The sequence below is a fragment of the Numida meleagris genome, chromosome 26 (assembly GCF_002078875.1).
Source record: "Numida meleagris isolate 19003 breed g44 Domestic line chromosome 26, NumMel1.0, whole genome shotgun sequence".
Taxonomy (NCBI): Eukaryota; Metazoa; Chordata; class Aves; order Galliformes; family Numididae; genus Numida; species Numida meleagris.
The window spans coordinates 4,588,082-4,611,426 of NC_034434.1; the positions used below are offsets into that span (position 1 = coordinate 4,588,082).

Consider the following 23,345-nt stretch of genomic DNA (forward strand, 5'->3'; position numbering starts at 1 on the left):
AGTGCTCACTGCAGAGGTGTGGGAGGACAGCATCAAGGCAGATTCGTGCCCAGTTTCCTCTCTGCGGTGGCCTCACCTGGGATGCTCGTTCCCTGCTCCTATGGGACATTTCAAGGCATCTCATTTCATGATGAAAACATGATAATGGGACATGAGCCTGCTGGAAATGAGACCAAGAGCCCTGCCTGGCTCCATGTGTTGTACCCTCGCTGAAGAGCACAGGCTGCCTGCCAGCCTTGGCTGCATCCCAGTGACCTGGCAGGGCCCGGGGCTGGGGGTGCTTCAGGGCTGCACCCCTTGCCGAGTCTGGGGAACACCAGGCACAGTTCAGCACCGTTGCTGGCCATGGTGGATCTGAACACCAGGTGTTGTTTGGTGGAGCTGAGTCATATTTTACAACACAAAAGCCTCCCATGCCAGGTACAGCACAGCGGAGCACCTAGCAGCCCATTTGCCTTTTGTCCCTTGGCAGCCATTGCTGGAAAGATGCTGCTGCCTGGCACCAGAGTGTGTGCACCAAGCACGCATCCTGCAGCCTCCAGGGTGTGTTCTCCCAGAAAGGGGCCCTGGATACGCTCTTGAGAGTGCAAGACTGGGTCAGAATGCAGTCACTGCTTTCTGCCAGACTGTACTGCAAGAAAGTGGTCTGCAAGCAGGTGGAGACGCAGACCAATTTTCCCATCCTGGAGGTTTCACCCAGTCCTCTTTCTAGGAGAGCAGGGATGGGTGGACTGTGTAGTGTGGAGGTACCGATGTCTGCCTGCATGCAATGGGCTGTGCAGCCTGCCCAGGACTTCTGTGGAAACAACATTTCAACAGGTGCTTCTCCCTCCTCGCACCTGCACTGGGGGATTTGTGTGGCTGGGGATGAGAGCCGCTGGATCCTGCATGCACTGCACTGGCACTTTAAATCTGTGCAAAGGACATGGCTGTGTTAACATTTCAGTCCTCCCCTTAATGTTTCCTGTATCGCTGAGTAGAAACAATCTGACCTTAGGGAAAAGAAATTAACGCTAGAATCGATTGCTTTGTATTTTGTGTAAACAGCTTTACAGGGTAGAGCAACCTCATCATTTACACTGTAGAGACAACAAGCTCTTGTCCAGGCTCCTAGTGAGCATGTGGCTGAAGGACACGTTCATATTTTAGTATTTGCATGACCCTCATTTCAGGAGTTCACCCAGTAGTAAACCCTGAGAGCAACGGCTGTCTTGGAGCATGGGACTTGATAGCACAGCAGTGCCCAGGACAGCGGAGAAGCACAGCTTCAGGCTCAGACTCTGCTCTGAAACTTCACAGCTACAGCTCTGAGAGAGCAGCTAAAGCAAGCACTTCCCCACAGCTCATTTTGGCCCTGTGTCATCTGGCCTGTCTTGCTCATGGCGACCCAGCATGGACCCAGCGCTGCTGGAGTGGGGGAGAGTGGGACCACATGTCCCAGGTGGCTGCAGCCCTGCCCAGGCACAGGGGCTTGGGGTCGAGGTGTGCACCGACTGGGGGGAGCTCCTGGGGCTGGCGGTGCCCGATGCCCACCCCAGGGCTTGCCCTGGTGCTTCTGCCAGTGCCCAGTGCCCATGCCAATGCTTGCTCCAGTGTCCATTCTGGTGCCCGGTGCCCACCCCAGGACCTGATGCCTGTCCCGGTGCCCGGTGCCTGTCCCGGTGCCCATCCCAGTGCTTGCCCCGATGCTTGGCCCCGTGCCCACCCCAGCGCTCGCACCGGTGCCCTTCCCGATGCCGGTGCCGCCGGAGCCGCGCGGGCTGGGGGGCGGTGGCCGCGCGGAGGCGGGGCCGTGCCGGGGAGGGGCCGGTGCCGCTAGGCGTGGCCAGCCCGGTGCCGGGGCCCGTGCCGGGGCTCGGGGCGCTCCTGTTTGCGGGGCAGTGGAGCAGGGTGCGAAGTTGCGGATGCTGACGGTGGAGCCTGCCGCCGCTGGAGCCATGTCCCAGACCGAGGCGGAGCGGGCGGGCAGCGGCTCCGTGGCGGAGCCGGGGCCCCCCGGTAGAGCACCCTACCGTAACCGCGGCCGGAGGCCCTCGGGACGAGACTCCCGCCGCGCTTCCTCTCGCTTCAACCGGCGGAGCTCGATGGAGCTGGAGCTGCTGGGCTACCCGGGGCCGAGCGGGGGGTCACCGCCGCCACCGGGCGCCGCGGGGCACCGGGAGCCGGAGGAGACGGAGAGCGAGGAGGTGGAGACGCGCGCCGTGGCCACTTCTCCCGACGGCCGGTTCCTCAAGTTCGACATCGAGATTGGCCGGGGCTCCTTCAAAACCGTCTACAAGGGGCTGGACACGGAGACGACAGTGGAGGTGGCGTGGTGCGAGCTGCAGGTACGAGGGCAGGGTGCACACCTGCGGCACAGTACGACATGGCACGGCACAGCTTGGGATGGCACGGCACAGCTTGGGATGGCACGGCCCTGCGTAGGGGGACTCAGGCAGGAGTTGCTCGGCAGGGACCCCTGGTGCCCCTGCAGCGCACCCAGCACTCACCGTTGCAGCAGTGGGGCCGGGAACGTGCAGGGGGCTTGGACTCCCCATACGCTGCCAGTGCCCTGGGGCTCCGCTCCGTGCTCAGCTCCGTGCTCATCGGCCCTCTCACCGTCACACTTTGTTTTCCCGTGTGCTGTGTCACTGCCTGAAATACAGAGCGCTCATGGAGTGCCTGCAGCCCCAGCCCACAGCGCCAGCCGTGCTCTGGGGAATTAGGCGAAAATCTGGGCTGTGCTGCACCCCGTTACTTTTTGGATGCTCATTAGCTCACAGATCGCCCTTTGGAAGGGCAGATGGGATAGGGGAGTCCTCTCAGTGCTGGAGCTGGCTTGGAGGTGCACTTTGATAGCCCTCAGAGTGTTCTGGGGCATGTGCTCCCGGTTGCCGGGGGCTGGGTGTGAGAAGGGTCATGGTACGGCACGTCCTTGCTGCACGTCTGCTGCTTGTCCTTGGTTGAAGTGGTGCCTGTGGGCACCCACATGTGGTTTCTGTGATGCTTCCAGGTGCTCTCCGCTAACAGCATCTGGACCTGTGGCTTCCCATGTGTTTCAGCTTCCCCATCTCCTCCCCCACTGCTCCCCAACAGCAGGATGCAATGCTAGGCAGCTGAGGGCAGTGATAGAGGTACTGTTCCTGTGTTGCCTTCTCTCCTCCTGGACGTGCTGGGGACAATCCTGGCTGTGGCAGTGAGGCTGCGCGAGCAAAGCCTGGTGGTGGGGCTCCAGATTTCTCCTTGCAGCCCCCAGGGAGGGGCTTTGGTGAAGTCCAAAGTCTCCAACAGATTCCTGCCCTGGGGGTGGCTGCTGCAGCTGGAAGGTCCAAGTCCTTGTTTACAGAGGAAAACATGTCTTGTGAGTTTGTTGTCTTGTTCCTAAAGCCTTGGTGCTGCTGCATGGGATGGCTGCAGCCCAGTAATGCAGGAAGAGATCCTTAGATAATGGTGCATGACTCTTGCAGGGGTGACTACAGCCTGTGAGAGGAAGATGTGGTTCTGGGCCCCAGTATTGTGAGATGGGGCAACTGCTTCAGAGGAGTGCCAAGCGCTCCCCTTTTGCTATGCCCATGTCCCCCTCCTAACACCACTGAGCTCCTGACTCAGTGCCCTGCAGCACTGGAAGCCACAGCTCAGCGCTGGTGAGGGTGGCATCTCCGGTGAAGGTGACCTCCTCCAGAGGAGCCACTTATGCCCAACGCGTCCTGCCTGGCTGCCCCATGTTCTTGCTCTGGGGCCATGCCCAGCCCGTGTGCCCCAGTGTGCTGCAGTTGCAGCCATAGCAGATCCCAGAGCTGACAGCACAGCTTGGTACTTAGTGCTCCGTGCTGGGCTGTGTCCCCTTGCGTGCACCGTGTCCCTAACCGGGGTGTCCATGGGGGTTGGACTGCACCTGTCCTGTGGCAGGGGCTCTGCTCTGTTAACAGAGCTCTGCTTGCAGCTGGGCTGGCACCGTGTGCCAGCTGCATTCAGGTGCCTGGGGATGAGAGGAGCACCCTCTGGGTGGAGCAAAGACAGCTCCAAAGCAGCCCCCTCTGCTCTTTATCCAGAGTATCTTGTCCCCAAGTGCACATCCCATGAGGGTCTGGCAGCACATAAGCAGACTTTTCAAAGCTTGTTTTTTTTCAGCAATCATGCAAAGAATCAGACACTGTGACACAAATACAGGATTTGGAACCGCAAATAAAAATGGTTGTGGTTCTGCCCTTTCAAAAATAGCTTTGTCCCATGTCTTTCACAGTTCTCCTTTTATTGCCTTTAAAATATAAATGAACACCTAACCTCAGCCCTGAATGCAGTTCCGGTCCCAGGAGCCTCATCCAGCCGCCGTGATGCCTCCCAGTCCCAAATCCCAGCTCTTGACCTGGCTGTGCCTCACCACCAGGATACCCAGTGCCTTTCCTCTGCCTTCCTCTAGGACCCCCTGGGGACCTCTTTGTCCCCACTGCCCGCAGCCCTGTGCAGGGCTGTCTGTCCCTGCATCCCACAGACCCACCGTGATCTGTTTACGCTTTCCAGCTTTAGATTTGAGACTATTTCTGTTGATAGGTGCTGAGGGTTGGGGGAAAGGAGGAAGCGGGGAGGAAACCAGAGGCCCAGAGTGGGATCGAGCTGTAAATACGTTGCTCGTGTGTAGTTTTCCTGCTGGGACCCCTCTGGAGGGGGGAAGGAGCAACCCTATGGGGTGGGAGCTGCCATGCCGCCAGAAATCTGCCCAGGGAGCTGAGAGCTGAGTAGGGATTGTTTGAAGGGGATCTGCGGATTTGGGAATGGAGCGGGTGCTGGTGCACATGCAGTCACCCATCAGGAGAAGGGGGTGCTCTTGGACTCCCGTGTGTATGTGGGGGCTGTGTCTCAGGGCTCTGAGTGCCCAGCGCCTGCACCATTCCCACCGAGCACCTCCACAGATACCCCTGGGTGCCCCCCTTCCTGGATGTGACTCTCAGCTCTGCACAATGTGGTCTTTCACTGATTGCTGCTGCTGGGACACTCTGACTGCGGCAAGCAGCACAGGAGTGCCATGGGCACTGCTCCAGCTGCAGCATCGCCTCACGTTCGGTGGACTTCTGCACCCTCCTTCCCTCCACCTGGCCCTGGCTCTGCAGTCGGCCCTGTTGGGCACCCTAGCAGCCATGTCCTGGCCCTGGGATGGGGCTGGACCACTTCCCCAGCACCGCGCTGCCACCCCCAGCATCCTCCTCTTCCTCCTCAGGTGGTGGCTGCTAGGAAAGGACACCATGTCCTGGGCAGACGGCTCTGCTGGCAGCCCTGGTCACACATCCTGTGCTGCCCTGCACTGTGATCCCGGTCTGAGTGGCTCCGCTGGGGCTGGGACCATGCTGGGCACTGCTCCCCCTGCACCGCACAGCAGAGCCCTTGGGGTGCCTGGCTCCCTCTTTGGAATGGTGCTTGGGATGAATCCATCATGGGCTTGGGGGAAGAGTGGGCTTCAGGCTCCCTGGGGGACATGTCCTCATGCCACCCTGGTCCCCCCTTGCCGAGCTCAGGGAGCCCCAATGGCAGCCCCTGAGCCCTGGCCACAGCATGTGCAGCTGCCCCTTGCCCGGCAGCTCCATGGGGTGCAGATGAGCCCCTGTGCTCCTTGCAGCACTCCAGTGGGTGATGGTGGGCTGGGGGGGGCAGGGTGTGTGCTGGGCGGCACAGGGGCCTTGGGCGCTGTTTTCCTCCCTGGCTATGAAAGATCCCATTCATCCACTGCAGCAAGGCTCAAGTTCTCCTCTGGGCTGAGCTGGGTCCCTGAGCATGTATTAAAGAAGAGAGGGGATTATGGAGCAGCTCCAGACCAGCCGTGGGGCCAGTTATGATGCAATGAAACTATTACAAAAGCTGCCTGGGCTGCTGGATGGCGGCTGCCAGCCAAGGAGCTATGCATGAGGCTGACAGCACCCGGCGATGGGGGCACCTCACAAGCGCCATTGGCACTGCAGCCATCTGGGCACTTGGGACTCTGTACCAGCTCCTGGGCTCTGTGCTCCCTGGTCCCTTTGGCTCTGTGCTGAGTTGGGGTCATTGCACCAGGGCAGTGCTCTGGGGTGCAGGGTGCGGGGCAGGATCTTGTTCCTCCTGCTTCCCCCGTTCTGCTGTACCAGGGCTCTATAGGGCCTGCACCCTCCCTGCAGCCCTGCTCAGTGCCTGTGTCAGCGCTCTTTGGCTTCCACTTTAATTAACTCTAGCTGGAGGAACATGGAAAAACCTGGGCTGGAGCCTCCCACGCTTGCTTTCCCCAACAAAGGCCTCATTGAGGCGGGCCGGCTCTCTGCCATGAAGGTGCCTGGTGTCTGAAGCTGCTGTGCGCAGCGGGGGGCAGGAGCTGCGCAGGATAGGGCCAAATGGGTCTGCACGAGGCAGAGCAGTGGGTTAGGCACTTGGCAATTTTGGGGCTAGCAATACCCATTCTGGTGGTGGCCACTGTATGGGAGCCCAAAGCATTGGCTGCAGGTCTGGTCAGCCCTGGCTCAGCGTGGGTTTCACATGGGTAGCTCATCTCAGGGGGATCTTCAGCCATCCCTCTCCAACCTGATGGACGAGGCAAGTGGCTCTGTTAGAGCCATGCATGGGGTTGAGTGCAGGGAGGGGGATGGGATATGACAGCCCCACAGCCCTGTGCCCCCCTCACTCCCCACTGCCCTTGCAGACACGGAAGCTGTCCAAGGCAGAGCGGCAGCGCTTCAGTGAGGAGGTGGAGATGCTGAAGGGGCTGCAGCATCCCAACATTGTTCGCTTCTACGACTCCTGGAAGTCATCCGTCAAAGGGCAGATCTGCATTGTGCTGGTCACTGAGCTAATGACATCTGGCACCCTTAAGACGTGAGTGGGGGCTGCTGGATCAGAGTGTACAGGGAAGGAGAGGTGAGGGAGGGCTCTGCTGTGGAGTGATGGCATGTGGGCTGGGGGGGCAGGGAGTCACAGGGCAGTGCTGGCCACTCACCCCTGGCTCCCACTGCACTCCTGGCACCGGCAGCTCATCTCGGATTTGGCTGCATTTTCTGTGCTGCCTCTGCAGAGCTTAGCTGGGGAGCGGGCACAGGGAGCCCCCAGCTGTTGCATGCCCTTTGCAGCTCAGTGGTGGTGATGGGATTGTGCTCAGGCGTGGGTAATGGGGCTACGCCAGTGCCCATGGGGTGCTCTGGTGCCAGCCCCATCCCCTCACAGCTACCTGAAGCGGTTCAAGGAGATGAAGCTGAAAGTACTGCAGCGTTGGAGCCGTCAGATCCTCAGGGGGCTGCACTTCCTGCACACTCGCTCACCCCCCATCATCCACCGTGACCTCAAGTGCGACAACATCTTTATCACTGGCCCCACCGGCTCCGTCAAGATCGGGGACCTGGGGCTGGCCACGCTCAAGCGTGCCTCCTTCGCCAAGAGCGTGATAGGTGGGATGGGGGCACGGGAGACATGGAGGCATGCGTGGGAACAGGCACATTGCTGAGCCATGCTACATGTCCCCAGGAACCCCTGAATTCATGGCCCCGGAGATGTATGAGGAAAAGTATGATGAAGCGGTGGATGTGTACGCCTTTGGGATGTGCATGCTGGAGATGGCCACCTCAGAGTACCCCTACTCGGAGTGCCAGAACGCTGCCCAGATCTACCGCAAGGTCACCTCGGTAAGTGCCTCAGAGGAGGAAGGGGCAATGTGGTGGGAGCTGCTGGACCTCGCTGCTCCCGAAGTACACCACTCAGCAGGTTATGCAAGAAGCTAAAATTAGACTGGGAGGTGAGCGGGTGCTCAGCTCCGCAAGCTATGCCAGGGCCAGCAGAGGGCAGGGACGCCCATGTGCCTCACCCTGTGCACTCATAGGGTGGAATGGGAGCTGCTTGGCTGCTCTGTCCCCAGGGCATTGTGGCTGCCCCAGCTGGACCCAGCCAGCTCCTGCCTTTTGAGCGGGAGCCCAGTGCTCTGTGGGGCCTGGATCCAGCTGCCAAGCAGGGTCTGGCCCCACAGGGCACTGTCTTGGGGTCACCAGGGCACCCTGCAGCTGCAGCCCAGAGACTTCCTGATGGGTGCTGTCTGCCCCTGCCCAGGGCCTGAAGCCCAGCAGCTTCTACAAGGTGAAGGTGCCTGAGCTGAAGGAGATCATCGAGGGCTGCATCCGCATGGATAAAGACGAAAGGTGGGAGAGACTAGGAGGGGATGTGGTACTGCAGAGCTCTGGCCTGAGTGTCTGCACCCCAAGTGCACTCACACACAGTCCCTCTACCCTGTCCCTTGCTGCCAGAGCAATGGACTGTGTCCCCACACTGAGCAGTGCTTTCCCCCAGGTACACCATCCAGGACCTGCTGGAGCACTCCTTCTTCCAGGAGGACACAGGGGTGCATGTGGAGCTGGCTGAGGAGGACGATGGTGTCAAGTCAGGGCTTAAGCTGTGGCTGCGGATGGATGACACAAAGAAGCTGCATGGCAAGTACAAGGACAACAATGCCATCGAGTTCCTCTTTGAGCTCTACAAGGATGTTGCAGAGGAGGTGGCCCAGGAAATGGTGTGTGCTGCAGGGTGGAGGGGATGGGACACCATGGGGGTCCCTGTGGACTGATACAGCTCCACTCCTGTGCAGGTGGTCCTGGGCTTTGTCTGCGAGGCTGACTACAAGCTGGTGGCTAAGGCAGTGCGGGACCGCGTGGTCGCCATCAAGCGCAAGCGGGAGAAACTGAAGCGTGCACAGGATGTGGTGCCACAGGCTGAGCTGGGGCAGGCGCCAGGCGTCCTGCAGCTGCTGGAGGACCTCAAGTCCCCACTGGCATCAGATGTCCCTGCACCTGCCCCGGCCACCACCAGCTCCAGGGACTCCGTTTTCAGCAGCACCTTCCCACCAGAGCCTGAGGAACCTGAGGCTGACCAGCACTTCGTGTACCGGCACACGAGCTACTCCTCAGCCACCTGTATGTAGGCACAGGGAGGCAGGCGTGGGGCTCTCCCACTCCTCCAGCCACACCTGTGCATTCAACCCCAAGGCTGTTTAGTAAAGGGGAATTGAGAGCTGGGGAGGGGGCTCCAGGTCTGGCCATGCTCAGACATGCACTTGTCTGCAGCTGACTGCGAAACGGATGGCTACTTGAGCTCGTCTGGCTTTCTCGACTCCTCGGATGTGTCCCATCACAGTGCTTCAATGGGGACTCCCACTAGCCCCCCACCCACCCGCCCCACACGTTGCTTCCCCACGGTGAGCTTATGAGGCTGGGAGGGTCCGGGTGGCAGTGGTGGTGGCACTGGTTCACAGCATCCCCTCCCCACAGAGCATCGCAGTGCAGCTGCCCACTGAGCGCCTGCCCACAGCCAGCGGCTTCTCTTCTCCAGTGGACAGGTAAGCACTGGGATCGTGGGCTGGAGCTGGCTAGGGAGGGGGCTGCAGATGGGAGCAGCCACATTCATGTACCGGGGCGTCTTGCAGCTATGCGTCGGACGTGGCATCGGGCATGAGTGATGGCTGCGAGGGGCTCTCTGCTGGCGAGCAGAGCACCAAGCTGCCAGCCAAGCGGGCAGTGGGGAGGCTGCAGCGGCGCCGAGCCCGGTCCCGGCTGCGCATCACCAATGTGAGTGCTGGGGTGTCAGGGTGGATGCATACCTTCTGCCTCCGCTGAGCCCTCCATGCTGCATGCAGATCTCTGACAAGAATGATCGGGTAGTGGAGTGCCAGCTGCAGACCTACAACAATAAGATGGTGACATTCAAGTTCGACCTGGATGGGGACAACCCAGAGGAAATCGCAGCTGTCATGGTGAGTGCAGGACTCCGGTAAGGGTGAGGAGAGGGCAGCCACAGCACTGAGCATCACCGCACTGCCCCACCAGGTCCACAATGAGTTCATCCTCAAGTCGGAGCAGGACGGCTTCATCCACCGCATTCAGGACATCATCCACCGCGTGGAGACTCTGCTGCGCAAGGACGGGCAGGGTGCACCCGAGGTACCCGAGATCCCCGAGGCTGAACGTGTCACCGGCCGTCCTGTGAGTGCCTGGCCCCGGCCGCCCACGCTGGGACCCCGAGTGTGGCTGGGATTGCCCGGTGGCGGGACACGAGCTGCGGGTGCTGAATCTTTCCTGCCCCGGCAGGAGGAGCCCTGCAGCTGCAGGTCGTGGTGCTGCCTGCGTGGCGGAGCTGAGGCTCTTGTCCCCGCTTGCAGGGGCGATGGGTTGGGGACCGGTCATGCTTTGGCTCAGGCTGTTTCAGTTGTGGGCTTAGCATCTCTTTTTCCCAGCAGGCAGAGCTGCAGCTGCAGGAGCTCTCGCACTCCATCTCCTCCTCCTCCTCGCTCAGTGGTATGTCCTCACCTCTGCACGAGCTCTTCCTGCACCCCTGGCTAAACCAGGAGGCTTCTGGGAGGCCCGTCCTAGACAGGTTAAGTGTGCCCTTGTGCCGTAGACCTCGGCTGCACCAGCCCTAGCCTCTCACTTCAGTCACCCGTCCTGCCAGCGCCGAGCAGCTCACCATTGGAGAATGACCTCTCCAGCCCTGCAGAGCCACTGCCGGGCTCCTCCACAGGTACCAGGCCTGGCAGGGTGACACAGCTCTTTCTCTACCCAGGTCTCCCAGCCATAGCCCTGCCAGCTGCAGCACCTTTGCCAGACTTGCAGCAGCAGAGTGCTTGGGGCTGCTCCCTGCTCCTGATGCTCCTCTTTCCTGCAGGCTCACCACAGACCTGGCCTCTCATCTCATCAGCTCCATCCTGGATGACAGCATCACCGATGGTCTTGCAGACACTCCCAGGGACCCCAGGAACATCTGTTCCCCCTGCCCTGTCGGTCCCCTCATCCCCCATGCCCAGTGGGCCTAGCAGTCCCATGAGCCCCCCTGTGACCAGCACAGCTTGGTCTCCATCCACCCCCCTCCTGTCCCTGGCCAACGTCTTTTCCCTGGCAGTGATGAGCGTGGCCCACACGCTACTGCCTGCTGTCTCCTCCATTGCCAGCTCAGGTGGGCACCTCTACCCTCCGCTACTGCCTCGGCCACAGAATCTCGTCCTTGGGCCCCCACGCTTCGTTTACCCTGACCCTGCCAGCATGGCCAAACCCTCCCCGTCTTGCAGTGGGCCTCTGGGGGCTGACGTCCCTGTTGGGGGGGGGGCCGTACCATTCTCTCCTCCAGCAGCAGTTCCTCTGTGCACCATGGCGAGTCCCTTGACGATGCCAAGCACAGTCGCACCAGGGAGCCCGGAGGGCAGCACAGTGAGTGTGGGGCTCTGCAGAGCCGTTTGACATGGGACTTGGTGCTTGTGGGCGGGGTTGGTGCTGGGACACAGAGCCCTGCAGCATGGGGATGCCCCAGCACAGTGGCAGCCCTGAGGGTGCGGGAGGGCTCAGCAGGCCAAAGGTCACAGCTGTGGGAGCAAAAGCAGAGGCACTGTGGTGGTGTGGTGACAGCATGCGGGTGCCTGCAGGTGCCACTTGGCTCCCTCAAGCCCAGTCACCCACTTATCATCTCGGAGTCGCCAGCACCCAGTGTGCCCAAGGCCCGGCTGTCACCCATCAGTGAAGGTGAGGTGGGAAAAGGACTGTGCCCACAGGGGCACTGAAGCATCCCTGGCATCCCACTCACCTCAGGCCCCATGGATTCCCCCCAGAGGCCAAGCCACAGATCCTGGGCCGCTTCCAGGTGACACCATCCAAGGAGCCAACTGTCACGTCCCCAGTGCTGAGGAGCAGCGAAAGCAAGCAGCATGGCACAGAGTTGGCAGTGAGCAACTCCCTGCTGCCCGCCACCTCTGGCACAGGGAGCAGCACGAGCAGCAACTCTGAGTCAGAGCTGGAGATGGCAGTGCATGACCCTGAGGAGGCACTGGCTGGGGAGGGGACAGTAGTGCCTGCAGAGAGTGACCGGGAGGGCCCTGGGGAGGAGAGTGCTCCACAGGCTGTGCTAAGCCAGGTGTGGCTGAGCAACTCCCGCAGCTTGTCCTACGTGAGCAGTGATGACACCGAGAGTGAGGACGAGGAGATCTGGGAGGAGCTGCAGACCCTGCGCCAGAAGTGAGCAGCCCCATAGTGAACTCATGGCTTTCTGTGCCCCCCAGGGGTGGGGAGGGCTGTGCCCATGAAGAATCCTTGCCCAGGCAGAAGGATGATGCCCTTTTCCAGGGCACTGTACGTACACCAGGCTCAGCTCCCATTATCTTTTTCAAGGCACCTGGCTGAAGTACAGCTGCTGCAGAGCACCCAGAAGAAGGAGATCGAGGAATTGTACCTACGGATGGGGAAGCAGCCCCCACTGGGCATCGTCTCCCCTGCTGCCATGCTCTCCAGCCGCCAGCGCCGCCTCTCCAAGGGCAGTTTCAACCCCTCCCGCCGCAACAGCCTGCAGCGCCTGGAGTTGGCACAGCCCCCAGGTACAGCCCGAGTGCTGCCTGCAGCTCCCTGCTAGGATGGAGCTCCCAGGGCTGAGCCTGTGTGAGGCACAGCTCAGTGCACCCTCTCAGGACTGAACTGTCCCAGCAGGAATCATGCGCCGGAATTCACTGAGTGGCAGCAGCACTGGCTCTCAGGAGCAGCGGCTGAGCAAGGGGGTGACCTTTGCAGATGATTTCAGCTGGATGGTAAGGGGTAGGGGGCTGATAACAGAGCCCTGTGGCACTCCCAGCATGCCCCAGCTCACTAGCGCCTCTCTCCCACAGTAGCCAGCTGGCCAGGAGTTACTTCATGAACTACCTCAACCATGTGCCTGCTGCCCCGCAGGGGGTGAGAGCCCCTGCACCATCTGGAAGGACAGCAGTGCAGCAAGGTGGGCGCCCACCTCGGGAAGCCTGGCCCTTTGCCTTTCTGCACCCTATCAAGACTATGCTGTTGGCACCTGCTGCTCCTGTACCAGACAGAGCGGAGGCCTGTCCCCACACTCATCCCACATGCTCTTGCCTGCGCGCGTCCCAGACCTGTCTCATCCCAGCTGCATACAGCTATTTGCTTGAGCCTGGCCCCAGAAGGAGGGATGAGGTGCTGACATCGCTCATAGCACCACTCTGCTGCACTTTGCTCCTGGCTCCCAGACCAGAACTAAACACCCCTTGTGTCCTGTTCACCCCTGCCACCACACTTCCTCCATCCCTGCTTCAGTCCATGCCCACAGCCCAGGGCCACCTTGCAACTTCACCTCTGACTGCCCAGCTGCTGTTCACGGCTCAAAGTGTCACTTTCCTCTTGTAAGCTGCTCTGCAGCCAGGACCAGGGCTGGCTACAGAGCAGTACAATGCCATCCTCAGCACCAAAACAAGACAGCCCAGTGCTGCTGGGTGCACTTTGTTACAAACTGATGCCTGGAAAGTGTTTTCATAAATACAAATTAAATACCAAGCATGTCTGTTTGTGTCTATGCAGTTGGAGTTCATGCAAATTTGAGTCAGATGATAAAATAAAAAGCAAGGGGCTGTGAGACCCCAAGCTGAATTCTGGTCACCAGCTGACATAGCAGCAAGCACCAACCCAGGCTCCAGACACAGTGTTTATTGTGGAAGGGCAGCAGGGGCTCGATCCCACTCTGAGAGCATGTTCCTAGCCAGGACCCCACTGCGCTCCCGGATGAAGAACCCTGCCTGCAGGGAGCCCTGGCGCTGCCACAAGCCGCGAAGCCACGCAGGCCCAGGGAGCCCCACGCAGTTCTCGGCTGCTCTCCGGTCTCCTCGAGGCCATCGCCGGCTCCGGGCCAGGCCGGGCTCAGCTCGCGGCGCTCTTCTGCCGCTCCCAGGCCCGCGCCCGTGCCGCCTCCGCCTCCTGCTCCAGCTCGTCCAGAAACTGCTCCTGCGACACTGAGTAGAAGGTGTACCCGTCTGTGGAAGGGGTTAAGGAACACAGCGGCGCCCCGTAGCCCATACAGCCCACCCTTCCCCCTGCAGGATACAGATGCCCGCGGTGACCATGCCGATGCCGAGCGCCAGCAACACGTTGCGGCTGCGGAGCTGGCGCTGCAAGGCGCGATGTCGCTGGGCGCGCTCCACCTGCGCCATGAAACGGCGCTGCTCAGGGCTCAGCCCCGGCTCCTGCTCCGGGTCAATGCGCCGCGCAAACGCGGCCTCCCCCACAGGATCCCTCGGTGCCGCCATCTTCCCTACCGTCACTTCCGGTACCTCAGTGACGTCACATCCGGTCGGAAGCGAGCCAATCAGAAAGGAGCGCGGGACACAAGTGGCCTGAAGCGGAGCGTCTACTGATTGGCTGATGCCGGCACGTGGCGGGTCGTGGGAGGCCCGCTCTGATTGGCGGGGACGGTCCCGCAGGGGGCGTCGAGGCGGGATGAGCTCTGCCCGCAGGGCTGCGTCTGCGCGCTGCACTTCGTGTTTCCCTCTGGAGGCTGTGGGTGGGTCTTCCGAGTCCTTAAGTGTAGCAGCTCTGCTTGCTTTTGTGTGTCTTTTGGCGTTGGTAGTTGTGAAGAGTTACTACTGTTACTACAGCCCTCGAAGTTTCAGTCGCAAATTGCTAAATGGGGTCCCGGGTGCCAGTAGTGTCCAGGTTCTCCAACCCAGATCCGCTCTTTGGTGAAGTTGCTCCTGAGATCATCGAGGACACGCTGATCCACCTGGCCATGGAGAACGAGCAGCACCTTAGCATGCTGCCCAGCCCTGCAGGCTGCTTCAAGGAGGCACGCACCGTGGGTGAGGCCCAGCACAATCACCATTAACTCCTGAATCAGTGAACTGCTGTACAGCTGGTGTCTGTTGGCTGAAGTTCATTGCGCTTAGGTGGTTTTTGTTTTGTTTTGTTTTTTCTTCCAGAATTTATATTCCTTCTGTCTGAAAAATGGCACCTGGACCAACCAACAAGGTATCACGCAGTAGAGCTACTTGAAAGGTAATAACATGCTGAGGACTGAGTAGAGTTCTCATTCTATCACAATTAACACCATGCAGGCCCTTTACCAGTCATTCAAACTATATACTTTTTTTGTATCTGGAGCTTTATCTTTTTACTCATTCAGTTCAAATCTATAACTATGCACATATTGCATACTTGCAGAACTGCTTCTTTTTTTCTTAGTAGAACTGTTTTTTGTAGGTTTATGATCAAGCAAGTAGAACAAATCTGTACGTCCCCCCGAGAGAATATTACAAGCAGTGAACAAGGCAGAAGCCAGAATACTCTGCAAGAACAGATCTATGACACATTTGTCCTACGACTTGTGTCATGCATTCAGCTTGCGAGCAAACTTTCCTTACACTATAATGTAAGCTATAAGAGCCTTTTCTTGCTGCATTTTTTAATATTGTAGAAAAGTATATAACCTCTCTAAGCAATACATTTTCTTCTGAAAATCAGTAGTGATAATACAAAGGATAGCAAAATGAGGCCCTAAGTCTCTTGCATTTAGGGCAGATTAATTGTAACTCATCTTGTGAAAATGTGTCAGGAAATGTTCCCAGTACAAGTCAGGAAGAAAGTACAGGCAGCTGGAAATCCCAGCCTGTGGCTGTCAGAATGCAGAGAGCTGCAGAGAGCTACAGAGAGCTTGGCTGGGGACTATATGTGGGTACAGAAAACCTGAGGGAAAACTCTCAGCTGGATTTCTCATGCCAGCTTAAAAGGCAAGTTAGACAGCTGTGGGAGCGTGCAGTGTCAACACCACAGTGGTTTCTGCTTAAACTTAATGGGAGGAGTAAAGCAATAAGAACATAATACTGTGTTTTTAACAAGTGCCCTATTGCATTTCCTTTCTTCTCTTCTTCAGGCAGTTAACAGTGACACAGCTTTAACATTTCTGCAATCCTTAAAATACTCATATACTAAACAAGAGTTGCTTGAGTCAGAGCTTACTGTTTTAGAAACACTGCAGTTCCAGATCAATGTGTCGACTCCATTGGCTTACATTGAACTGCTTCTAGAGGTTTTAGGTAAGAGCATTATTAAGAGAGAATGGTAAGGAATTTTAAGAGTAACAGAGCTATTACTGCAGTATAGCTATCTGAAACAAAATGTCCCATGTTACAAATCTTTGCATACTATGAAGGAATGTGAAATTTCTCAGACTTAACCTTTCAGATGAGAACTTGTCCTTAGTAGAATCTGCAGGGTATTGTCTGACAACCAGTCCTGACCCATTCAATAAAAGGTTGTTTTAAATTCACTAAACCTAGTATAAGAGCACATTTTCTAAAATGACTTACCTTTTGCTTTGCCCAGGTCTGACAACCTGAATTTCAGGAGTGTAATTACACTGAGATTGAGAGGGTCTGTGGCATTCAGAAACAAAGGGCAGCTGTCACCAAAAATCTGCATTCTTCACTTGTAGTGACTAATGTTTCTTTCCAATTTGGTTTATTGATCCAAAATGTTTGTGTGTGATCTCCACATCAGGACATAATGGCTGCTTACTTCCTGCAAAACCACTGCATCAGATGTGTGTACAACTACTAGATTTCTTCTATCTTAAAAGAGATCCCATCTATGACACTTTACTGAATATTGCCGTTGAGAATTCGACACCAAGTGAATTGCAGGTGTAAGTGGCTTACATTAATTATTTGTAATTAAAACCTTACAAAAATATATTACTATAATTCTCATTGTGCTGGTTTTTTTTTGGACATCTGTTTTTAAATATCTTAATTTGGGGGGCTTTCAACATCGTTGATGCTGCATAATATAGCAGTTCAAAACAACGTGCTTCACCACATTTACTTTAGGGGCAAGCTAGGAAAGTGTTTAATTTCATCTTAAAAATCCAGCTTTAGTACTGTTAATTAACGTTAATAGTATCAGGCTTTATTTGGACTGAGTGACTGTACAAGCTAAAATGTCTGTAGGCTGTACAAAGATTACAGGTGTTCTTGAACTAGCATTGTTTTACACCATTACATGCTTTTACTTGTGCAGAGCAAAGTTTTTGATAGTAAAGGAAGATTTAATGCTCTTGGCAGTTGGAATCATCAGCACAAGTGCCTTCATGCTAGACCCTGAGCACTGGAAGAAGGTACAGTCATTTCCAAACAAATTAGCTCTATGTGGGGGGAAAAAAGTGAAGGTTATTTATATGTTTAAGCACTGCCAGAGGTTGGTAGACTCTACTGGAAGTGAGATGAAATTGACAGCCTTCGGTTTATTAGCAGGAAGCGTGCACACTTTTATAAGATGGGTCTGAGGGCACAAAGTCAATTCAGCAGGAGGGCATGTGCTGGCATTACTGTCAGCACATCCTCCTGCCTTAGCTTTTGTACAGCTCAAACAAACTCAGAGAGTCAGTTTCATTGATAACTGGACAATTTTCTGCCCAAGTTGCTACTGAATAACAAGCAGTGCACTGCAGACAGTAGCCTTTTCATTTTTTTTTCTTTAGTAGAGGAAATTCATTTAAAAAACAAACAAACAAAAAAACCCACCCCTTATTCTTCACCCCCTACTGAAAGGTTTTGACTTGAGCCAAAAACACACTTGACTTGGGGTTTGTGGAGCATTATTCTTAGATTTGGGGCAGGACTAAGAAGTAGCTCTGTAAATTAATGCCTTTTAGGCACTGTAATTAAGTATCTTTTTTTTTCTTTTCTTTTAAGGTTGTGGAACATTTAAACTGTATTACTGGCATTACTTCACAAAGTATCTCAGAATTTTCGTATGCAGTACTCAAACACGTTATTGGCAGTACCACTCCAAAACAGCACCATAGGAGGTAGAAGAAAAATTCCAGAGAATAGAATTATACCTTTTAAATAGAGCTATCCTCTGGATCTATTGGTTAGTTTATTAGTAGCAAACAGTTACTCTGTTGATAGTATTTCATCTCCTGTGATACTACGCAGGGCACCCAAATTGATTTTCCTTTGATTTTGAATACTACGTGTGTTCTCTAACATTCCATATGCTATGTTTAAATCAGAAAAGCTTGTTCTTCCAGGCTATGCACTAGTGCTGTGAAGAGAAAGGTACACAGGAACAAAGCAGTATTTAGCAATACCATTTTCAGCACCAAAAGCTTTATTGTAAGAGCTACATTTAACTTATGAATATGTTTCATTTGAAGAAACAGAAAACTGTAAGGAGTCTTGTTTTGAAAAAGCATTAATGTGAATGTTGTTCAGCTTGGTAGTCGGTATTGCTACAAGTTCACAAGCCCTGTTATTACAAACTGGGCTGTACTTTCTCTTTGCTGCTGGTTTGAAAACTAACTGTTGTTTCAGACAGCTTGCTACAGCCAGGCTGCTTGTTACTGTGTTCCCTCTTTGCCAGCGGTCAGAGGCTTGTTTGCTCTTGCCTTAAGCAAGCCAGCTACTTGAGCAGTGCTGTGGAAAGAAAACATCTATTTTGAAAGCTGCATTTAGTTGTCATGGCAGCAGGTGCCTGTTCAGCATAGCTGCATAAGTGCTAAGGGATGTTTACGCTGTGACTAGTGTGTGCTAGATAAAAGCACTCTCAGGGTAGAATGGTGTGTTTTGTTATTGGTGTTACTCAGTGCACCTCTGTGCAATAACAGGCTACAGCAAATATTACAAATAGGTGATATCATCATAGCTAACAGTATTTTAAACAGTTTCAAACCCTTGTGAAGTTCAGTGGCAAAAAGAAATGTTGGAATGACTTAGAAAATATTTTATTTTAAGCTGTAGTTGTTCTTCAGTGACCAAACAGACCTTCCATGAGTTTTTCCACATTATTTCCCCCTTAGAAACATTTCACTTTTCTAACCCCTATGTTTTGTTAAGCTGTAACAGTAGTATCAAACTCACTGGCATTTTGAAGTTTGACAGTAACTTATATACATATCTATAAACAACCAAAATACCAGTTTAATGTCTATTCAGTAGCTGACTTTTTAAATTCAGTTCAGCTCAATTATATAACTTTATGTATTGCTTTTCTATATACTACTTGTAATAATGTTTTTTATTTTTTTTAAATAAAGTGTCATGTGGATTTTTTGGTATTGTAAACATTTTTTACTGGTTAGTATTCAGAGACTTCTTAATTTGACTTTCTCCAATAAAATGCAGACTCTCTACAGCTGCCAGGACAAGTTCTTGACACGGCTACTTGTTATAGAACTGGGATGAGACCCAGGCAAGACCCCACTTCAGGTTAGTTAACATGAATTTTAGTGCTTTTGTCCATTGCTCCTCAGAGTTAAATTGTGTTTTAATAGAGTAAGAACCACCACTGCCACCTGTATCTTCAATCTTTCCTTTCTCCACGTCCATCCTGTATCACACACAAAAATTATTAAGAAGTTACTACAGCAAGCATTTAATTTCAATGTGATGTTAAGTACTAAACTTTAAATCTGATACTCATATTCTTAGTACGTAAGAATATTTTGTTTTTAAAAGAAATGAAGCAAGCCTCAGACTTCCTCACCTGAGGAACTAGCTTTAAATCTCAGACTTAGAGCAAAGGTGATAATCCTGCACATTGCAAAGAACACCAGATGATGTCCAAAAGACAGGACTGCAAAGCAAGCAGTGCTGTAGACAGGTCCAGACGTCAGCTAACAGTGCTGAGCGGGACACCATATAACATGGTAATTTGATGTTATACAGCAACACTTACCTATAAGGCAAACAAAACCGAGTTTCACCTTTTTCCACTTCCTCTTTAAATTGCTGCACACAGTCCAAGAAAGCCACCATCGCATGATCAAACTTATTGTCCCAGAAGAACCTTAGGCCTCCAGAACAGTACAATGGTAGCTCCTAGGGGAAAAAAAAATATATAGATAGATAGATATAGATATATATATGTATTCATTTCAGGCACCTTAAGCACTCCACTGTAGATGCTGTCCTTGCAAATCTTTAGTCTATGTGAAGCTTAAGCTTAGGATGCTTAGAAGTAGTTTGTGGCATGTAACAGGTGCTTTTTTTTTTTTTGTGCTAAGAGTCTACTACATTAATGTTAGTGGTTATCAGGAGAAGATTTGAGTTCCTAATCACCAACAATCTTCCCAAATCACACTAACTTCCTCTAATCAGCTGCTCTGTGGAATGCAAGAGTCCTGCCTTTTTTAATGCTCCTGGATGGCAGAATCAGTGGCTTGATACATGATATTGGAGTGAGATACTATGTGCTGAAACCAGGATAGCCAGCTCCCCTATACCATAAATTCATACAGGTATACTCTCAAGAGCAGACTTAGTCTTCTGTGTCCTTCAGTATGAGCAGGAATCTGAGGTGTTCAAGGTCAATTTTCTGCAACTTTTTCAGGATTACTTACCTTTGATTTGTCTGTGAGGGACTCTAAATATGAGTGGTTGCCATATGGTACAAGTCGGTATCTGAAAGAACACGCAGTTCACAGGCAGGTGAGTCTAAAAGTCTTTATCCAGGTCATAAGTGAAATGTGTATTATATTGCATATACCTTTGAAACTTCAGGCCCATTTTGTTAGCAAGGGCATGCAGCAACAGCACAGTCTGCCCCCAGGCTGCATTGATCTCATTCCATTCTACAGGAACACTGGGGAGACGGCCAAGTCTGAAGTTATTTATTGTGCCAAACTGACCACTGTGCCTGTGATAAGAGGAATTATAAATAAACGCACTGGGGCAGGAACAGCCTTTAGCATGCTAACCAAACAAGGGCCACCTACAAACAGCTACAGAATGCACACTACTAATCATGCAGAATGAGGGTTTGAGGACCGTGGTTTAAAAGTATATATAAACACCAAAAATGTTTTGCTTTCTATGAAGGAGTTCATTTGGGAAAACAAAAACAAGTGAGCTGCATGCTCCTTGAAGCCTGACAGAAATTTGGCTAGCACAATAGATGCCAGCTAGTTAACACAGTTAGCAAAGAGCCATTTTGCAGGCTCCTCACGCATATCTGCAAACTGCAGCAAATCTTTGAGATGCCACTAGTGGGAGGTGGGTCCATTTTCTGCACTACAACTTGACTAGCACCTTTTCTGTCAAATGCTGTGTTTATTTAAATGGTTCTATATCGCAGAATCTTAGCAAACTGAAGCAATATTCAGCATCTACGTTACCAGATGTGGAAAGTTGCATTGAACACATTAGTTTTCTTTAATTTATCCAGTTGCATCTGGGCATAACGCATTTGGTTCTCCACACTTTTCAGCTCATCATCAAGCTCCAGTTGTTGTCTCTTAAATTCACAGTATTCTTTCTGATACCTTCAAATAAAATCAAGACAAGAAATGCTAGGTACAAGACTCTTAAAGGAAAAGATGTAAGTACTCACATGATATACTAGAATTTTTTTTGCTTGTCCAGCTTCAGTTTTGCAAAGAACAAGATGTGCATTTGGGCATTATTTATAGGTTTCTACGCTTTATAATTTCATTTTATCTGCCAGTGACTGGAGTTGCAGTTCACTCACTGAGCTTCTTCCTGCTCCAGTCGCTCTGCCTCTGCCCTGACTCTCTCAAAGTCTTCAGCCACAACCTTGCGGTTCTTCTCAACATCTTCTAGCTCCTGAATCAGTTGCTCTTCCTCCAGTGCAAGTTCTTTCAGTTCTGTTTGCAGTTTCTCCTTATCATCCTCGTTCATTTTTTCCAGTATCTCCAGACATCTCCTAGTAGGACAGTTACACGGTTATCAGAACAGAGAACCTGAAAAGGCCCTCTGCCAACAGTTCATGGTTCTGTGGCAGGCCCAGCACATGAACAGAAGTATAAACAGGAACTCCAATCTTAATGTACATAGGGAGTATCTCTCATTAATCTCTACTTTGATCTTGCACCATGAGTCAGGAGTGCAGATGCAGCAGCACAGCGAAGCAAGGTGGTGACGCAGGACCTGTTACTGCCTGTGAATAACTCTGCAAAGCACTTGGATCACACAGCGAGTGCTGCCACATGGGCACCTTGGGCAGGTGGTATCTGTCACTCCAGTGGAGTTACAGACCAGTTTGAGAAGCTATGTATCACAGGATCCTCAGAAGTAAGCGCTTCATCTCACTCAAACCAAGTGCTAAGGTGAGGAGCTTCCATTACTGATTATAGAACACAAAATAAGTCTGTATTCTTTCCATAGCTTCCAAACTAAACCAACTAATACCCTGACCAACTCCAGATTACTCACTTGTAGTTCTGGCATTCATTCTCGGTGATATTTAGCTGTGTGTCTAGCTGGTCTAGCAGAGTATCTGTGCACTCCTCACAAAGGGGGTGATCCACATCTGTCTGCCCAGACATGATATCAAAGAGGTCACCAGTAACCTAGAGGAGAAGTTCACCATTAGTTCAAGCAAAGCTGCAGGCAGCTGCCAGCTGCTTCCCAACAGATGGGCTTGTGCCTCTTCATTTGACAAAGTGTTTTAAGAGATTAAATCTTGATTAAAAATAAGCCAGCTATGCTTACTTAATTATTCACCCTCCAAAATATTTGAAAGCCAATGCCATGACAAACTTTACACTTCAATCTTGCAGTGTCTAGAAAAGCGGATGCTATATTCACGGAGTCATAGAATCATTTAGGTTGAAAAAGACCTCTAAGGTCATCAAGTCTAAAGTAGCTGAGTTTACCAGCTCATGTACAACTTGCCTTCAGTCTTCTGCTGAGGTTTTCCATCGTGCCTCCATCTGATGCCTCTCCAATCAGCGTGAAGCTGTTGGCGCTTTCTGTCGACATCATTCTTGGAAAGAATTTTACCGAGAATTGAATGCAGAGGGCATAGGGGAACGAGGCTGTGTGCGAGGCTTAGATCTAGGGCAATTCTCAGGAAGGAAGAACACAGACAACACGCCAGAAGAGGGGACAGCAGTTAAAGGAGCTCTACCAAGACTGTTTTGTGTTAGCCCACAACTAATGAAGTGTCCTCAGTATATTTATGTGGCTTTAAAGGACTCCTCCTGAGTGCATTTCAGAGCCCATGGAAAACAGATTTCCAGGGCCAGGCTCCAAGAGGCTCTGCACAATCGGAGGCACGCAGCACCTCACTTGCAGTGCTGCCTGGCCCAAGGCAGGCACTTCACGGTGTGCCCGCGGGCTCTGCCCTGGCCGCGTACCTGGCTGGTGGGATGAACCTCCTGGAGACGCCGTCCTGCCGACCCTCCGTGAAGGCCTCCTGCAGGGAAAGGCACCGCCGTTACCGGGGTCCGCGGTGCAGCCGCGCCCCATCCGCTCCCTCCCCGTACCTCGCTCAGGGCGCTCTCTTCCTGCACATCCCCAGGCCGAGCAGGTGCGGCGGTCAGCAGCGGCGCTGGGGGAGAAAATCAATCAGCGCCCGGCGCTGCCCAGCCGGTCCGTCCCACCCCCCACCCTGTGCCGGGTACCGGTGAGCTCCTGGATGGTGAGCCGGTCAAGGATCTTGAAGGAGGTGTCGAGCTTCAGCGGCTGGCTGCAGCGCTGGCACACGAAGCTGACCTGCGTAGTGCAGGCAGGCGCACGACCACCCTCCATCCCGCTCCGCTCCACTCAGCCCCAAGCCCGCACCGCCGCCATGGCCTCCGCCGGACGTGACGCACGGCCCGGCAAGGTC

General features: G+C 53.6%; 4 protein-coding genes across 6 annotated transcripts; 2 read left to right on the plus strand and 2 right to left on the minus strand.

Annotated features, from left to right (window-relative positions):
- On the plus strand, positions 1,811–13,284 carry WNK4 (WNK lysine deficient protein kinase 4). 2 transcript variants are annotated; one of them, XM_021377952.1, is made up of 20 exons: positions 1,811–2,327; positions 6,638–6,810; positions 7,156–7,376; positions 7,453–7,610; positions 8,029–8,117; positions 8,266–8,485; positions 8,561–8,885; positions 9,036–9,166; positions 9,240–9,307; positions 9,395–9,536; positions 9,605–9,721; positions 9,795–9,950; positions 10,202–10,262; positions 10,366–10,485; positions 10,630–11,168; positions 11,381–11,477; positions 11,564–11,966; positions 12,120–12,322; positions 12,432–12,529; positions 12,608–13,284. In XM_021377952.1, exons 1-20 carry the CDS (start codon positions 1,905–1,907, stop codon positions 12,608–12,610), a joined length of 3,747 nt encoding a protein of 1,248 aa, XP_021233627.1. In that variant the 5' UTR covers positions 1,811–1,904; the 3' UTR covers positions 12,611–13,284. The 2 variants fall into 2 exon arrangements, with proteins under 2 accessions (XP_021233627.1, XP_021233628.1); XM_021377953.1 differs by having other exon boundaries at positions 10,205–10,262.
- On the minus strand, positions 13,416–14,071 carry LOC110388568 (cytochrome c oxidase assembly factor 3 homolog, mitochondrial). The gene is made up of 2 exons (XM_021377984.1): positions 13,825–14,071; positions 13,416–13,753 (listed from the first exon to the last, which is right to left on the minus strand). The coding sequence occupies exons 1-2, from the start codon at positions 14,024–14,026 to the stop codon at positions 13,641–13,643; spliced, it is 315 nt and encodes a 104-aa protein (XP_021233659.1). The 5' UTR covers positions 14,027–14,071; the 3' UTR covers positions 13,416–13,640.
- CNTD1 (cyclin N-terminal domain containing 1) lies at positions 14,162–17,893 on the plus strand. Of its 2 annotated transcripts, XM_021377975.1 has the most exons (7): positions 14,169–14,575; positions 14,696–14,771; positions 14,976–15,144; positions 15,646–15,808; positions 16,272–16,416; positions 16,791–16,887; positions 17,465–17,889. In XM_021377975.1, the coding sequence occupies exons 1-7, from the start codon at positions 14,404–14,406 to the stop codon at positions 17,582–17,584; spliced, it is 942 nt and encodes a 313-aa protein (XP_021233650.1). In that variant the 5' UTR covers positions 14,169–14,403; the 3' UTR covers positions 17,585–17,889. The 2 variants fall into 2 exon arrangements, with proteins under 2 accessions (XP_021233649.1, XP_021233650.1); XM_021377974.1 differs by having other exon boundaries at positions 14,162–14,575; positions 16,791–17,893.
- BECN1 (beclin 1) lies at positions 18,477–23,344 on the minus strand. The gene is made up of 11 exons (XM_021377968.1): positions 23,140–23,344; positions 23,002–23,066; positions 22,873–22,931; positions 22,409–22,499; positions 21,947–22,083; positions 21,243–21,437; positions 20,890–21,036; positions 20,262–20,411; positions 20,116–20,176; positions 19,452–19,594; positions 18,477–19,103 (listed from the first exon to the last, which is right to left on the minus strand). Exons 1-11 carry the CDS (start codon positions 23,264–23,266, stop codon positions 18,935–18,937), a joined length of 1,344 nt encoding a protein of 447 aa, XP_021233643.1. The 5' UTR covers positions 23,267–23,344; the 3' UTR covers positions 18,477–18,934.